Consider the following 18,137-nt stretch of genomic DNA (forward strand, 5'->3'; position numbering starts at 1 on the left):
TGTTACGCCCAAAACACACCCGTGTTCCACTCCGACATGACAACGTCCCGATGAACCTCTGTTAGCGTCCACGCTTCGATCACCTTTGTGTTTGCGTCCCTCGGATCAGCCAATAGCGAGAGTCCGTGGGCGTGGCTACAGCAGCACCTGAGCCAGGAGGTGTTTGGTCGGTCTGGGAAAACACCTTCAGCTTCTTTACAAAACACACGCCAAGGTACAACAAGAGTAAGCTCTGGTAATGCCTTTACACGGGATTTGATGAAATGTAGAGCGTTCACTGTAACTGAGACAATCGAGATATTTTAAAAGAAAGGCAGGACCTTTCTACCCTAGTATTCTGTAGCGTTCAAAGCGCAGTTCAGTGTTATTAGTGTTATTAGTTAATATCTGAAGAGCAGATGATCTCAGCTCCACAGCCTGTAACACAGTTTATCAGTGTGTCCTGTAGAGGGAGTGAGAGAACTTCAAATGAACCTTGTTTGGACACAACATTACTAGACTTTCACGAACAGCACTGGGGGAAAAAATCATTATCATATCTCATTACCTCTGTTTCGACAAAAGCAAAGCAGACAGCGTCTGAAATTTGACTGAGTATTAATGCAAAATGTATTAGAGTTCGGTCAGAGAATATACATTATATTGCACTCCTGCAAGGGTTAATAGTGAGCAAGAACATCACCAGCGCATGAGCTTTTAGGATGCATGTAGTGTTATTTTATGCGATGCATGATATTATACATGAAGTAGGGTTCACACTGTTAGTACGTCAGTGTACTTCTGCTTTTACTTTAAAAGAAAAAAAGATGGTAATCAAATTAAATATATATATGTATATATATATATGTATATATATTAATTCTGTAAAACATTTTAATGCTGTGTTCAGTTTATTTGCATTACACATTTAGTAAAATAAATAAATAAATAAATATATATATATATATATATATATATATATATATATATATATATATATATATATATATATATATTTTTATAATTTCTATATTAAATTTATAAAAATAAATCAATTTTTATATATATATATACATGGAATTAAAAACTATTTATTAAAAGCAAAAGAAATATATAAAAAAAAATTTAATATAAATATAAAAAATATTTATGGGCACACTTTAAACAGAGAAAACATTTTAAATATCTCTGGTCTCATTTTACATGTATATTTTATTCAGTGGCCGCTGTGAGTGTATGTTTGCTATAATAAGTATGGATATTGGCCAAGAGCAAAGATAATAAATATCCGTTTGAGATGCTTTTTGTCCTTGAATGGAGCGGTGAGGGAGCTGAGCGTGGCGTGCCGGTGAATCCTCTAAATAGCCCACGGCAAAAGAAAGCCTGATTAACATGCCAAGAGCCGTGCTAGCTATCACTTACCAGCCGCTTGTATTTATAGTCGAGTCTTTTGGCTTCTGATGGTGTGTTGTCCTGCTGCGTGTGTGTGTGTGTGTGTGTGTGTGTGTGTGTCACGGCTCCCGGCGGACAGGAGGTGTGTTTGTTCTAGAAAGAGCCGGGGCTACGTCTCACTCAAGGTCAAGCGGGAATAAAGGTCAGGATTTGAGAAGACGTCTATGATGTGTTGATGCACAGACACTTCTGCATTAGTTTAATTAGTTTGCACGGACTGCTTTTCTGTCCCGGAGGGAAAAGGTTTGAAAATTAGACAAACTTTCCTAAGAGGGTTCCTCGGGTAAAACCATTGCTTTATTTTTAGTTCGTTCAGAAGTCAGTTGTTTATACGTTACAGATATATCTAGTATAAATCAATAATTAAGTAATTAATCAACTTAACACTGTTTTATCAATGCTATAAATGTAGTTTATTATAAGGAAAATTGCAACTAAGCGTTCCAGGTAAACCATATTTTCATGCGAGGAAAAACGAATAATTGTTTATAATAAAAACTATTTACCGTAGTATTTACTGTAATGTCTTCAGATCTAAATTATGCCCTAAAAATAAAAATACTAAAAACAAAATGTATTTAATAAAATGCATTTGAAATATATTTATTTCACGCTAAGTATAAATATGCAAATACATTCACATATTTATCTACTAAATAAAAATACCCTGCAATTTTTAGCACACTAAACTTAAAGTCTAAGTTGGAATAACTCTTTTTGTGTTTAATGCACTTTAATTGTGTGGAACAGAGCTGAGATCCAACTAAATCTTGTGAAATCTTGCATTTAAAGAACTATTAAAAAGACACAAATGTAAAAAATAGTCAAATAAATCTACGTTTGATCTCTAGTGGGCCACGTTTGCTTATATGTAGGCAACCCTACGATTGGAAACCTATAAATACATTTTGGTATATAAACATTCAGTTATTAATGTTATTATTATATATATTGTTCTACATATAATTCATTTCATTTAAGCTGCAGGCATCACCCCTACAAAGAGCTGATTAGCACTGTAGCGCAAAAAAAATAAGCATTTAGCTTTTGATCTTGTTCAATAATTGTCTCGTTTCTAGTTAAAATATCAAAAAAAATTAAATTAAGGGGCAGACATTTAGTCGTTTAGGGATGAAAAAAGCTAATCAGTAAATAAAACGATCTGCCAGCGGGGTGTAAGTGAAATATCCTTAACGCAAGAATGTTTTATTTGCGCCACTTGTTTGAAGCAAAATTGCGAAAGCGCTTATAAATACTACCCCAAATAAAACCCCAAACCTGTGGTATTGATCCACAAAAACGGCATGTGCATGCTATGCAGCGCGTAGGATTATGCATATCGCCAAAACTGCACAATGCACCACTTTTATCACGTGCATGCCAAAGTACATTTTTGCATATCAATACCGCAAGGCTTTGTTTTGATCTGCCTTACTATTTATGCTCATTTTGACAAGCTAAATTCAGTCAACAGTTTTCGCCATTTCGCTTATCTAATAAATGCATCTCAATTTAAGGATTAGTAGATATTTTGCTGCATGCAGGAAGCCTTTTTTTGTGCTTTCCGTTGTTCTTGTCCGCGTCTCTCCGAGAAGCCGAGTATGTATGTCATCCAGCGCAGGGATGTGTGCTGTCCGTCGCTCCCCGGGTCTCTGGTGTCAGACCTCCTGATCATCCCTCACCGGTGAAGAATACCCCGGCGCGAGCGTTTGACAGGCCTGCTGAGCTAGTTTCTCGAATCAGGTCAGGGGATCTGGGGCCGTCTCCGTCTCAGCCGCTTTAAACAGGAGACAACCAGCACTCCTCTACTGAACCGGGAGCCGGGTGATAAGTCTCGCCGTCCTCAGAGCTCGCTTCGTTCATTGCAAAGCGTAATCCATTACCGATTTGTAACGTAATCCATTACGTTTTAGGTAACGTAATCCGATTGCTTTCGAGTCGACTCATTTAAATGGGATACTTTTGTAGTGTGTTGATATAAAAAGGCAAAGTAAAGGAAGACGTAGCAACGTAAAGTGCATTGTATCAAGGTTTCCCGAAGTATTACATCGAATGAAAATAAATCGATTTAAAATGACATATTATGTAACCGACATCAGATAATTGTGAATACGCAAATGCGTTACTTCGTTATCAACGCGCAGTTTTACCGTAAAAACTTACGGTAATACGGTTTTTTACAGTTTTACCGTGAAAGAAAGGTTCAGGTAAATATTAAAGCTTGGAAATGGCTGCATTACATGCAAATAAGACATAACATGAACATATGAATTTAGAAAGAAAAGAAAGTAAAAAAACATTATGCATGATCTGTTGGTATTGTGTGCGAATAAAATGCAGTCATGTAAATCATTCAAACATAACTGTTGTGTAGTTACAGATATTAAAAAAAGTTTTGAATCCGATTATGTATCATTTACTAATCACTTATAATCTCTGACAGTACTAAATAATACTCTCAGTATGAATTAGATTAATTTAGAGAACATAACACAATTTATTTTACAGTTAAACCTATTTAGCTGCATGCGTAATACTAAATATTAGCCATTTATTAGTGTTAGTTAAGTACATATTAATGCCTTTAACTTCAAAAGTGAACAAGTCTTAGCTATTCTAAAGCGTTACCAATATTTTATATGCAGCAAAAGTCAGTGACGATCACTACAGGAAATATTGAAGCATCGAGACAAATACTCCGCTTCCATATTCAGTTATCCTCAAGATGCAGCACCACACTGGCAATGGACTGAGGTTTTAAAACAGATCTGGCCGGTTAATAATGTCGCTTGGTAAAGAAATCGTAGACTGAACACAGAAAGTGCACGTGACATCAGCCTTTTCAAAGACGAGCGTTTTCATAGTTTGCACAGAGGCAACAACGGTACGAGAAACCTGTTTTAAAAGTTAGCGTTGTCAGGCCCCCTAAAAGCCTTGACCGGCCCACATTTCGCTCACCAGCTATTTCATGAGAAATGTTAAACGGAAGCCTGAAATCTGATGTTTGCATACCGTAAGTGATCAGAGATACGATCTGTGCCTCTGCCGTGTGAAATGTGTTTTGACTGGAGACGGCATCGGGGCAGCCAATGAGAGAGCGAGACACATGCTCCCGGATCACTTCTGTAGCTGTGCTGGGAGACGACAGGGTCTGTATGGATTAATACTGGAGAAAATATAACGTCTAACTTAATAAACCACCAAATTACAATCTTGACATCATCACATTTTAGTTTCGAGTTGTACAAAAAGTCAGTGACACCTCTTATAAAACAACTTTTTTCAGTTTAAATCCAGTAAAAAAATAAATAAAATATATATATATATATATATATATATATATATATATATATATATATATATATATATATATATATATTATTTTTTTATTTAATTTTTTTAATTATTATTATTTTAATCATTGGACTATAAAAAAAAATCAACATTGTTCAGTGAAACGTTTTTGAACATTTTAACACCTAGATGATTTAGTTACCAATCTACAATATTAAATCTAAAAGTATTGTTTAGTTTAAAATATGCAGAAGAATAGCTGATAGGCTGTAAGATTCATTAAATGTTGAGTCGTGTGCTGTGTTTTTATTATTTATATTAGGTTGCATTAACTACTACGTACGTACAATACTATTGTGTTTCTTTTTTAAATATATAGGTAAAAACCTTGCGTGTACAGAATAAGCGCACTGTAATAAATGATTCATTTCAAAGTAAGTACATAGTAGTTTAAAAAGCACTAAAACTAAAAGTAATCAGACGTGTCCTTCGAATCGCTGGAAACAAAACCTCGGCCACAGAAATACCGCCTCGGTAGACGAGCGAACATGTGCTGCGATGAAACAAGACACGAACGAGCTGCTGCCAGACGCTGCTGTCATGCTCTGCCAAAACCCCCCGACCAAGGGCACGGTGTCCCGGTCTGATCCCTGCCTCCGCCCGCGCCCGGCCAAACTGGAAGGTTACAAATATCAGCGGTCGGCCCTTAACCAACTCACCGGCAACATGGCGGAAGTGACAAACGATGCGGATCCTTGAAGAACACAGGGGTCTGTCTTTTGTGACGGGGACCTCGATCACGAGCGCTGGAAAGTGTGATGAGAGCTGAAAAGAGTGTGAGGATTTAAAAAAAAAAAATTACGGTATTACCGTTTTTTCAGGGTTTTTTTGGATCGAATGAATGCAGGCTTCTTTGAAAACGTTATACATTTTTTGGGGAATTGTGTGGACCCTTACAACGCCTCTGTGTGTAAGACAAGCTTCAGAAAGTCAGTGTGGAAGAACTCTGCTGTGACTTTAAATGCAGAGCTTGAGACAAGAAACGGTAACTTGTACCATACTGTAAAATACTATTTAAGCGCATGAATTTCGCCTCCATCTTTGCCATCACAGATTTGGAAGCAACTTTATCTGTTATAAAGAAGGCGGTGCACCAATACTTTTGTCCATATAGTGTTTGTCCCTAAAACATGGTTTCAAAAGTTCACTCGCAATTACATCAAGTAAACATTCAAATGCGCTTCTTATTTCAGTTTGAGCTTTTATTATGTGACCGATAGCTTTCACGGGACAGCGCCGGTTCGTCCCTAGTAAGTTTTTCTAATTCACGACAACGAAAAGTTTGCACGCTGCTAACTACACCGAACTGTGGAAGAACGCGAGCGTTGTTCCTAATGAAAGCCGGAGCAGTCTGCGCGGGGTTGGAGTGCTGTTTGTTTGTGTTTGTGAGGAACGGCTGGGGGCTGCAGGTATGAAAGAGCCTCAGATTTGGGGAGAGAGACTGACAGCGTGTTGGGACCCTGCGCGCCGCTCACATTCATCTGAAGACAACAGAGACCTCTTGACAGAACGAAACCACATACAAAAAATGTTTACATCCCGCGAACACTATGATTGCGACAAAAAAGCAAATCATATCAATCTCGCGTCTTTTGATCACGCTTTGTTTGTGCTTTTGTCAGATGGTAAGCGGGGAATTTACTCGAGGAGGGGGGGGGTTCCAAATATTTAGAGCAGATTCTCAACATGTAAAGGCTTTATAAATATAGCCGGGATGTTATACAAATAATACAGCTATGGAGGTCACGACATGACGGTGATCTGGTCCCGGTGTGTCCTGAATGTGCTTCCAGTTTGGGTGCTGCTCTATTCCTAAAAAAAAGGAAAACGTATTATCCTAAAAAGGGATTTCGTCATAATTACACAAATAAGTGCCAAGCACGTGCTTGCTATTGGCTAAAGTTAGGGGTTGGTCTAGAGTTGTTTGAAATGATGCTTTATTTACTGACGAGCTGTAAAAATGATTTATGAACTTATTGCATGGCTGAAAGTTGCTAGTTGTACACGACTGATCGAATTCGACCTTTTAACTTGCGCTCGTGACACACTCGTGATCATTATATCAAATGAATGTATTTAATTTCCAGCGTTTCATAAAAAGACCTGCTCGTATTTGACACTGGAAACAGTTTGGTTACCGTTGCTGCAAAACCAGCCAATGATATCAGACCTTACTAGATGAGGAAAGTGTGTGTGGAGTGTGGGCAGTCAGTGGCCTAATGCATGGTTTTTTACGTGCTATTCATACGCTGAAAGTGGCGCTAGTGTATATAACACGCATTTTTTTTTTTTTTTTAAACGCACGAACTTTGTTGGCGTGCATACAGGAGGCCCTAAGTCTACCTATTGCAAATCAAGTAATTTTTTTTTGCATGTAAATAGCACGCCAGCGAACAGAAAAGCGAGTGAACCGAGCCTAAAGGCGCCGAGGCAGAACCCTTTCTAAGCCAACGCGCGACTGAAAACGCGAAATTCAACATGCATTTCTCGCAGAGACGCTTCTGCATCTCGTCTGCCAGAAGGGGGACCAATCCGCCTTCGTAAGACGCGACAGAAGTCCAAGGCTCCGGATCCGGCGACTCCCCGATCCAGACGCCAGATCTTGCCGACGCCCCGCGGATTTTAATCATGCCTCTCTGTCAGTGTTTGAGAGCAGCAGGCTGACAATGATTTCCTCCGTGATTACGCACAGGGCGCGTCCCCGCGGGGATGGGGCCCCCTCTGGAGCCGTCCTCATGGCTTTGGGGGCCTCGCTTCCATTTTCCATTATTATGTGGACTACCGGAGCGACAGCGCAGAGCGAGACCTCGCAGGTTGGTGATGAGGAGGGAGCTCGCATGTTCCTCTCCGACTCTTTTTTTCCCTTTTTTAAAACAGACTCGGTGCTGATTCTCAGATGAAATGGGGAAATTGACAGTCTCAATTAGTCTTTAGCTCGTGCCAATGTAAGGAGATACTTCATTTTTACTCGTTTTTCGCTTTTTTTTTCTCCTCTCGCGCACATTCACAGCGGCGTTCGAGATCCGTCGCGCAATATTACAGATAATACCAAACACGTATATGAATTATCAGCAGATGGATATGACATTTTAACTCTTCAGCCGCTCTAAACAGACACATCTAGACCATCAGGAATTGACCGGCACCACTGTGATTTTCACCTCGAATGTGCAATGTGTCAGGCTCAATGAGCTTTACGATCACGTTAGAGGAGATCTAGAAATATTTATGCGTGTTCTTCAGCGGGTTTCTGTAGGATGTCGCGCCGCAAACAAGCCAAACCAAGAGCTCTGAAAGGTAAGTGATCCTCCGTACCTTTTCGAGAAACCCAAACTGAATTGTGCAGGATGCCAAGCAGCTTTTCGCGTTAAATGCATGCGTTACACGACGCCGTTACCGGGGCGCGCAAAACGCGAGCACACGTTATGAACTACTTGATGCGTAAAGGGTCGGGAACGGAGCGCGGGCGCGGAGCGCGGGAGCCCGCGTGGTCTGCTGGTCTCGTCGGAGAGTTGCGTGCCGTGACGACGATTTAAGCTCCGAGGTTAAATTGGCGTGCGAGTTTGGAGCGACGCGTCACGTGACCGGAGCGGGCTCAACATCACGACGCGAACCGTTTGACCATTACGCCGCTGTTTAGCGCGAGGCTCTGATGTCTTTGCGTGCGCTGTGGTCTTCAGAGTCTTGATGCTGTTCTTCATCCGTCGCATTGGATTTCATAACTTAGAGAAACTCACACACATCAGTGAAACGCATTTTATTTATTTATTTCTGTTGCAACCAGATAGACACTCTGTCGTGGTGAATGAACACTGTAAACTACTTTATTTTTTACAGTTGCACAAAAACAATTATAAGATTTCGTTCTGCTTGAACCCGCTTTGTATTAAGCGTCTTTTTGTTTGTTTCCTCTCTCCTATAGTCACGAGAGATGCCACAACATCTAAACTATACACGATGTCTTCATTTAGCTTTTTTTGGTGCTTTATTTTAAGGTGTCCCGTTGCCTTAGCCAAACCCTAACCATGTAAAGTCTGTGCCTGTATAGAATGAATGCACTCAGTTATTCACCTAAATTGTCAAAACACGCATTTTTAAAAAGAATAGCTTATTTAGCAATTAACTTGCAAATGTTTCTGTCAATTTTTCTGCATTATCATACACGTTGTTCTTAATGATGTATATGCTTAATGTGTGTGTGTGTGTGTGTATATACTGTGTTTACTGTGCAAATGCATCTGTAATTGATTTCTATAATTACATTTATAATTCCACCGCTGACCCCACGGCCAGCACTCAACCTGTCCCTAAACCGACCTGCATCCTACATCTATAGCAGCTGGAGTGTTGCAACAAACACTTCATTCTGATGCATCTAGTCAAAGACCCCTACTTTGACAGATTGCATTAGCTTTCTTTTTTTTTGTAGGTTGTTTGCATTAAGCGCACCTTGAATCAAGTGATTAACTTGAATGAGACAAACTGTATAAATGAAATTACGACGAATGGCCTACAGTTTGCCTGAACTGAGTTGCACTCGTTGTCGTTTTTGAAGCTCTATATATGCATGTCGCGCTTTCACTTAAAGCAACTTAAGGCTTGCATCTCACCAGTTCACACGGTTCCTTCCTGGGTAGGTTGAGTTTCTGGTGTCAGTCTCTGCTGTTTGAGCTGTAAAGAAACGCTCATTAGAGTTCCTCTGTGCTGTTTGCACAGATACAGCTCTGGCAGCGGCCTGGAGAAGGTGATGGGGGTCAGCGAGGATGAGTGAAATACATATGAGCTGTGGGCTTGGATCTCAGGGAAGACATTATTATTTATTATTATGATTATTTTTTTGGTACAAAAAGTTATTTTAATATATAATGCGGTGAACAAAGGTGACAGCGTTATTGCTTAAGGCAATAAATGTCCACAGGCCAAAGACATACATCATCCACTCATATGCAAACACTTTCTCCTCTCACGCTGACATTTACTCAGAGCATCACACACACACACACACACACACACACACACACACAGCCAGTGTTTGCTGTGCCACATTTCTCTCTGATGCCCGTAAATGTGGCCGCCTTCATTTATGTTCATTAGTTGAATGTTTTTTGAGTTCCGTTTTACAGAAATATTCATAATGCAATAAAAAATGTTTCACGTAAACATATTTAGACTGCAGTACATTATTGATTAACAGCTGGCTGACTGAGAAAGTATCAAATTTTTAACATTTTCAGAAAAGTTTGAACATGTTAAGCAATCGGCTGCTGTGTGCATCACTTATAAATGATCACATACTTTATACTGTATGCATATTAATATTCATATAAAATGTTTGTTCGGTCAATCTACAATTGAAAATATATAATTTATTTCGGCTTGTTAAAATGCATAAAATCATTCCCCTAATGTATACATGTATGCGATAAACACAAGTTTTGGATGCGATTAATCACAATTAATTGATTGACACGCTAAAATAAATGCATATAAAGATACTAAATAACGATATGACAAACTACAACATTTATTGAACAACTGCATCCCCGCAGGCTATAGAAGCTACCTGCAATAAAGTGAAATACAAACAATAGGTCCATAAGTGAACGGTTATTCAAAAATGTATTCTGGCACAAATAAGCAATTACTTAATGCTTTAGCATTTATTATTCATCTTTCCAAAAGTCACTTAAAATAGGAATCTTGGCTAGTGTTGATTTAGCTGGGTGTTCGTTTGAGGAGTCTCAACGTTTCGGCCATGTTGTCGGTAGTTCACACAAGTAACCTAGTTAGGTTGCATAAATGAATATGTATATGTTTTCTGAATGCTGTATGTTACTAATAAATCACAAGGCATGTTTTAAATAAGTTATTGACCAACACCAGTGATGCATGACGTAAAAATCAGGATAGATACAGTTAAATTGTCAGGATCGTTTTACTTGCTAGATTAAAGACACTTAAAGGGATAGTTCACCCAAAAAATGAGAAACCTGCATGAATATTGAAGGTATTAACCCAAACATTATATATAACCAAACATTCATCGGTTCCCTTGGACCTTCACGGGAAAAAATGTAAATAAATAAATAAATGGTAGTCAACGGGGACCAGAAACCTTTAGGTTAGCAACATTATTTAAAATTCCTTCTTCTGTGCTCAGCATGAGAAAGAAAGCCGTACAGATTCGGAACAGCTTGAGGGCGAGCAAATGACTGAATTTTCATTTTTGGGTGAACTGTCCCTTTAATATTTAAAGATCTGGGATGCAAAGGTAGTTATTTTAGTTTGCAATAAGGGTGAGCCAAAGAGCACAGTTATAATTTCTCCGGCTCTCCAGTCTGTCAGTTATGAGCCCTAGAGTATGAAATATACTGCCAGACTCTTCAGTATACTCCAGGAAGACCGTCTGGCGTACTGTTGCTTTTGAATCACATCTGCTTAATGGCAAGTAGCTCGGTCAGATGATGATTTTGCAGTTTTATCGCGGCCGAAGTTTACCGTATATTTGCGTTTGGGCCTTTGTACGCCTACTGACCTTTCGGTTAATTGTGTCGGATGGAGGACTTCCTTTTTAAAGGTGCTTTTCAAAGCCGAGTTGTGCTCTGTCAGTCAGTGCCAGAGAGCAGCGGGGAGGTCTCGTCAGGCGTCCCTTTCCTCTGTGCCAGGAAATGAAAGTGCAGATAGTGGAGGTATAATGGAGACCGCAGGGGTAGAGCTGAAGTCTCCTCCCAGAAAGCCTCATTTCTCATGAAGCAGGTGGGAGTCTTTGTTCTCCTTGTGCTTCAGAAATCCATTTAGTTCTCCACACCTGGCATACAGGAGGAACGTTTCCTGTTTTATGGGTAGAGAATGAGTTTCTAATGAAGTGAGGGGCACATATTGCGGCGCAAAGTCTGTTTGTTGAGCACTGGTACCTGTAAAAACCGCTTTATTGGCATGTAACAGTGGTTTATGTTTGTAGGCTAAACTTGGCTGGAAAGTTGCCATCTGTATAGTACATAAAAAAGGATAATGTTTTAGCGATTGCATTAAACAAAGCAACTGTAATCGCCATATACACTGAGGAAGCTCCATTAGGAGACCGCATCCTTAAATGTGTCTTAAGCTGCCGGGGTATATTTGTAGCGATGGACAAAAATGCATTGTATTGCTTTCATGCTAAAAATCATTAGGATATTGCGTCAAGATCATGTTACATGAAGATACTTTGTACATTCCCTACTTTAGATGTATTAAAACATAATTTTTTGATTAGTAATATGTATTGCTAAGAAGGCAATTTATTCAATTTACACGCTAAAAACATTCAGTCGTCATGATGGAAATATAAATATATATGCTTACAAACATTAAATAACTGCATTTTGCAAGGTGCTTAAAAGTGCAATGAGTCACAACATCAACCACAGAGGAGTTTGTAAAGAATGAAATAAATCTATATTTCAATCATGACAACTCTTTTTTTTTTTTTAGCATGTTAATTCAGTGTCCTGTGTCATGTTAAGACAATATTAATGTATTAGCTCATGAATACCTATCTGCTATGCTGCATTGTGCATTAATATATAATATCATATATAAATCAGCAGATCTAGACAGGTGGTGCTGGGGGAGGTGGAGGCTTACAATGAGCATTTACATGTAGTGAATGATGTGAGGACAGATCAACCCGGACCATCTAGAGCTGACATATTATTGAATGTTAAGATATCTCTATACTGGATTTTAGTCTCTTTAATCTCTTCCAGAACAAATAGTTTTGCCTGAAGGCAAATGTAATAAAACGCTGTACGAGAGCGCTGCCTTTGTACTTTTGACTGAATTGTACTGAATTGCTTATTTGTAGTTGCACAAACTTCTTACAATGGGTATTATTGTTTATTAAATACTATTGTTCAACAAATACTATTTTATGCATAAATAATAGTGGTATGTAATGATAGTATTTGGTGTAGAAATGGTGTAGCGACTGTGATTTTTGTTCTGCCATTAGATGACGACAAGAGAGTTTTAGCAGTAAAGACTTTTATATTGAAGGAGACCTGAAACAGGGTTGGAAAAGATTTTTATTTCGTGGACAGCTAACAAATTCACTTATCAGCGCTGTCATTGTCAATCACCCTCAACAAATGAAAAGAGAGTCTGGATGAGCGATATCTTTGTCGTACTAACGATTTATTGTAAGTAAGAGACTGAGATCAAAATGTATGCTGTATCAGATGCAGGTAATCTCACTCTCATAATACTCTACTATGTATAATACACCGCTTTTGTTACGGTAATGCAGCAAGCTTTTAATGAAGTGATGGTTTTGAGGTTTGGGCTTTTTAAACTGAGATCTGAGTCTGTGCTGTAAGGAAGTAGTTCTGCACAAAAGAGTCTTTTTAAGAAACCCTATTGCTGTTTGTTATTTATTTGCACAAATAAATATGTATATCGTTTCAGTTGGAAGGTCTTTGTTCTGTGGACTTTAAAGAACATCAACTAACGGTCAAATTCTCTTTCTCAGTGACAGTAGAAGACAATGTGTCAGAAGAGCAACAGAGCCACAGGCAGTCTTCTGGTTTAACCGGTAATGTTTTGTTCTGTTGTTTCGGCGGGGAAAGCTCTGTGCGTTTTGAAAAGCTAGGCGGTGCATGATTTACATACAGATCGAGGTTTGACATGACAATAGAAAAATGGAAAAGTGGAGTTTAAAACATCCAAATCGGCTGATGCCAAGGTAAACCATGTTTCAAGCTGTCAGAGAGTTTCCATATTTCCAAGATACTTCATAGCAATATAACAAACTGTGGCTTCGCTGGGGCCAGACGCTCAGTATCACTACTGATGCTCAAAAAAATCCATGTTTTTTAAATGCAGATGACACATACAGTACTGTTGATGTATCATTGTGAACATTTATACAGCATAGTTTTTTTTAATGACATTTCTCAGAGTATTAGTAGAGTATTAGTAGACTGGTAGGGTTAGGGTTAGTTAAATTACTTCTAGTCAGTAGAATGGGAGATCATCACAGGAGATGTTAATCAGACAGTCTATTAATACTCTAATGAGAGTTAGTTGACATGTAGGTGCAACATTACTTATTGTCAACAGAATGCTCCGAAGGGACCATCCAAATAAACAGATTCAAGTGCAGTTTCTTGAGCATGGAATGAATTCATTTATTACTCAAAGATATTTATTTTAAACAAAATGCATTACAAGGATGGATGTGTTCCATATAGCGTGGTCTCTGTGCCACAATTTCACCAATTGGTACCAATAACAATGCATTTTTATAACTCATCAGCTCACTAAAATAACCAATTGTCCTCATTTACGTGCACATCCATAACCCGAGTAAGATGCATTTTCATGATTAAGAAATCTGTTTATTTCCTTATAGTGACATCAGAATATAATAATTTACGTATCTGATTATTCCAGAAATTGCCAAGTTGCGATGTCAAACAATATTCGCAGCTCCTGTCATGCAGTTATAAATGCAACCACTTTCTGCTACGAAAAAATAAAATTTTGTGATATATTTCCTTTCAATATTTACTGCAAACCCTTCGCTCCGTCTAGATAGGCTTAAATCTGCACTAACGGTGCATTCCTGATACGTTTGACACATGCATGTTTACACGACCACGTGTTTTCATGCTTTAAACAAGGTCAGCGTTAGCAGTGAATTTAATTTATTTCTTCTACCTATTTATTAATATCAATGCAAGTGTTGCGCAATTTCAAGCCACACACCAGCAATCGTGAAGGTTCTCAATGCACCTGCTAACTCCAGATGACTTACCAAAGTCGTCCAGACAAAAACAGTTGAGGGTGTTTTATTCATTAGCCGTGTTTGATTATTATTAATGACATATCTGGGAGCAGCAGGTCTGCATTTGCACCGCAAGAGCCTTTTGAAGCCTGCATCTGTGTGCTAATTCAGCTAATATTGACCTCTTCAGCTGAAGGCCGAAGCTATCGGCAGCAGTTGTTAAAAGTATTAGCAGCACACTAAATTTGAACAGAATTAATTTAGCTAGCACTTAAAAGATGCCAGCACTTTTACGAATGTGTCCCAGAGATCATCTTCACCTTTCAGAGGTCCATTATGCGGACATGCAATGCCTTAATGCGTCCTTGCTCGTTTCTGTGTGCCTTGAAAGTCAACCCAGATGGATAACGTATATGAATGCGATTTGCTCTCTGCTGCCGTATGTATGTGTCGGAGCGGATGGGAGCGGATGTGGCGGTTCGGTAGATGAATGCCTCTTGTCATGTGTGTGGCGTTCAGCGGCGGTGAGCGGTAATCAGGTCATGAGTGAGTCCAGCGGATCTGCTGCTTCATTTGTCTCGTGTAAAGGTCAGCTCTCGCGTGTGTTTATTTTAAAGCTCATATGGATGATGGTACCTGTGAGCCTGTCAGCCGTTAGCACAACAGCGCCGCTGGTCCGAAGGCGTAAATACAGTACGGCGGATGATGAAAGCCAGCAATGGCCAAACTGCGATATTTCATGTTTGAGAGTTGTTTCTTTCAGATCTTTTACTTTTTGCTTTTTGTGGAACCTGTTATTAATTTCGACAAAGTAAGAGGGATCGTAAAAAGTGCATGTTATTTTTATTTATTGCTTTTCTGAATACGTATAGACCACGATGCGAGATAATAACTAAATTTACACAAATTACCAAACGTTTCAAAAGTTTACACCCCCCTCCCCCCTACTCTATTAGAATTGGTCCTCACTTATGTTTTTGATAGAAATGACATGCAATTTCAGAATAAAATTACATTTTCCAGATCAAGCATATGTTTTTTCCTTTTTAACGATATAGCTACTAATTACACCTTTAACAGTCTAGTTAGATTACTGTACTAATTACTCTCTCTCTCTAAAAAAGTACCAATTACTTACGTTCTAAATGACACATCAACCTCCACTAGTCGAACAATATAGACATGAACCTGCTCTTTTATTTCTTTTAAATAAATAAATTATTCTCTAAATTTTAATGTTACTCTAAATTTCAATGCAATTCTCAAAATTTTAGCGTTACAGTGAATACGCTGTTTTTTTTCTACCCGGTTTCATGGCATTTTTCATGTACCTTGGTGCACTTTTTAGCGAGACACGGAATACGTACCAACAAGTACACATGACTTCAGTTTCCAAAAGAAAGGAACACTAGAGGAAGTGAGACTCGCACCTTTCGTGTGAAAAAATAAAGCTTTTCAACACAATTGCTAGCAGAATATCATGTTATGACTTCAAAACAATATTAACATGCCGGGAGATTTGAAAACTGATGCTTTTGAACGTTAGCATCACAAATATCCAGCTTCATATCTATGTGTTTTCATAGACGGTGGGTTTCGGTAGATCGCGGAGTACAGAGAGACCTGGTTGATTGTTTTATATGGAATTGTTCAGTTGACTATATATTTATAGTCTATGCAGTCTATACAGGGAATGGAATTATTCACATAAATTATTCACGTTATACTTCATGTCGTTCTTAAACAGTGATAAATGTGATGATTTGACAGTCTCTCAGAGCAACGGATGTCATTCACGTAATTTCTGGAAGCGCATTTAAAAAGCGTGCACAGTAATTTCCTCGTGCTGGAGTTTCCTCAGATGTCTGGCAGAATGAGTTCACTGATAATGGGAAGTAAGCGACAGTATATGAGTGAATCGTCTCAGAAGCAACGCCGTGTCTACAGCTCACTGCGACCACACACATCTCTCTCTCTCTCTTATAAAACTTGCCTTTATTTTTTACTGCTCTGGTTTGCGTTGTTCTTGAAGAGAATATGAGTCCGGGAGTGCATTATACTGTGTGTGTATGTTAGAACGAGAGAGAGAGAGAGAGAGAGAGAGAGAGAGAGAGAGAGAGAGAGAGAGAGAGAGAGAGAGAGAGAGAGAGAGAGAGAGAGAGAGAGAGAGAGAGAGAGAGAGAGAGAGAGAGAGAGAGAGAGAGAGAGAGAGAGAGAGAGAGAGAGAGAGAGAGAGAGAGAGAGAGAGAGAGAGAGAGAGAGAGAGAGAGAGAGAGAGAGAGAGAGAGAGAGAGAGAGAGAGAGAGAGAGAGAGAGAGAGAGAGAGAGAGAGAGAGAGAGAGAGAGAGAGAGAGAGAGAGAGAGAGAGAGAGAGAGAGAGAGAGAGAGAGAGAGAGAGAGAGAGAGAGAGAGAGAGAGAGAGAGAGAGAGAGAGAGAGAGAGACAGGGCCGATTAGAGAAAGAAGATCGATATACAGAATGAACTTGCTGCTGGAGGAATTAGAGAAAGGAGGGGAAAGAGAAATCACTTATTCATGGCATTTGCTGTATTGTTAAAGCAGCACACACTTTTCGATCTCCGCTCACTACATAGCCTGTTTACTTGGACTATATATTTACATTTTGGATTGTCTTTAAAAGCCAGAGTCTGCTTCCGGTTTGGGGTCGTGTTCACCCTGTTATGGTTTATATGTCACAATGACATTATCTCTTGTTTATTAAACTCTGTTTAAATGCCATTACAGTGACACTCGGCACGCAGGAAGCCTGTCTTTAAAGATCTCCTTGTCAGCAGGACAGGACAGTGTGAGGTTCTTGTACGTTTTATTGAAAAGCAATGCAGGTTACGGAGCGTGACTTTATGCTATAAAAGGAAGCCGAAGCAGGGAGCAGGTCTAAATGATTGTGTTTTAGTGAGTTCAGTAATGCTCTCTGCACTGTTTTGTGCGGCGGCTCGTGTGTATTCCAGGAGAGCGGTCAAATCCTCAAACGTCCCGTTATTGATCTGTCTCACTGCAGCGCACATCAATGACAGCGTCTCTAGAGGACTCTTGCACAAGGATTGTTAAAGTTCAAACCTTACAGCTGGTAGGTTGAAAACAATCTTAAAATAACAGCTTGGTGCAGGTCATCTTTCGATGAGTTTGTTCGCAATTTGCTTATGCTGGACCTGAATAAACAGCTTTGTATAGACTTTAACTGCAACGCCCATAATGCAGCGTGACCGTGTGAGTATTCATGAGTATTTTATGTAAAATGCGGCTCTGCCACATGTGCGTTTACTTACATTTGCACCAGAGACACTACAACGTCCAGTATTGACTTCGAAAATCCTTATTTATTCTATGAATGTTTAATTCTATTGTATTTATGGTCGAACGCAGTCGGCTCATTTATTTAATTCGATAATGCATTTCATTCTGGTCTGCGTGACTTCTGCTGTCGACTCGTTTTAAATGATTATGTAATTTTTATTCAAGGCTGTATCAAATATCATTTCATCAGACTGTGGCGAAATATAAGAAGGATGCAGGAAACCCAGAATCATTTTTCCTGAGTGCCAGTGAACCAGTTTGCAAAGATGTGT

The 18,137-nt window shown here is 39.1% G+C and overlaps 1 protein-coding gene across 4 annotated transcripts in view; it reads left to right on the forward strand.

Annotated features, from left to right (window-relative positions):
* The first annotated feature begins 7,436 nt into the window (after positions 1 to 7,436).
* The window catches only part of LOC122360677 (zinc finger protein 521), a 71,397-nt gene continuing 60,696 nt past the window's right edge, over positions 7,437 to 18,137 (forward strand). The window contains exons 1-2 of one of the 4 annotated variants that reach the window (XM_043261508.1): positions 7,437 to 7,598; positions 13,295 to 13,357. Coding sequence is in view for 2 of the 4 variants with exons in the window: in XM_043261495.1 (XP_043117430.1) it covers positions 8,043 to 8,082; positions 13,295 to 13,357 (103 nt within the window). In the remaining 2 variants the exon portion in view is untranslated. The other 3 variants (XM_043261495.1, XM_043261515.1, XM_043261503.1) reach the window with 3 other exon arrangements.

The sequence above is a fragment of the Puntigrus tetrazona genome, chromosome 2 (genome assembly GCF_018831695.1).
Source record: "Puntigrus tetrazona isolate hp1 chromosome 2, ASM1883169v1, whole genome shotgun sequence".
Classification (NCBI taxonomy): domain Eukaryota; kingdom Metazoa; phylum Chordata; class Actinopteri; order Cypriniformes; family Cyprinidae; genus Puntigrus; species Puntigrus tetrazona.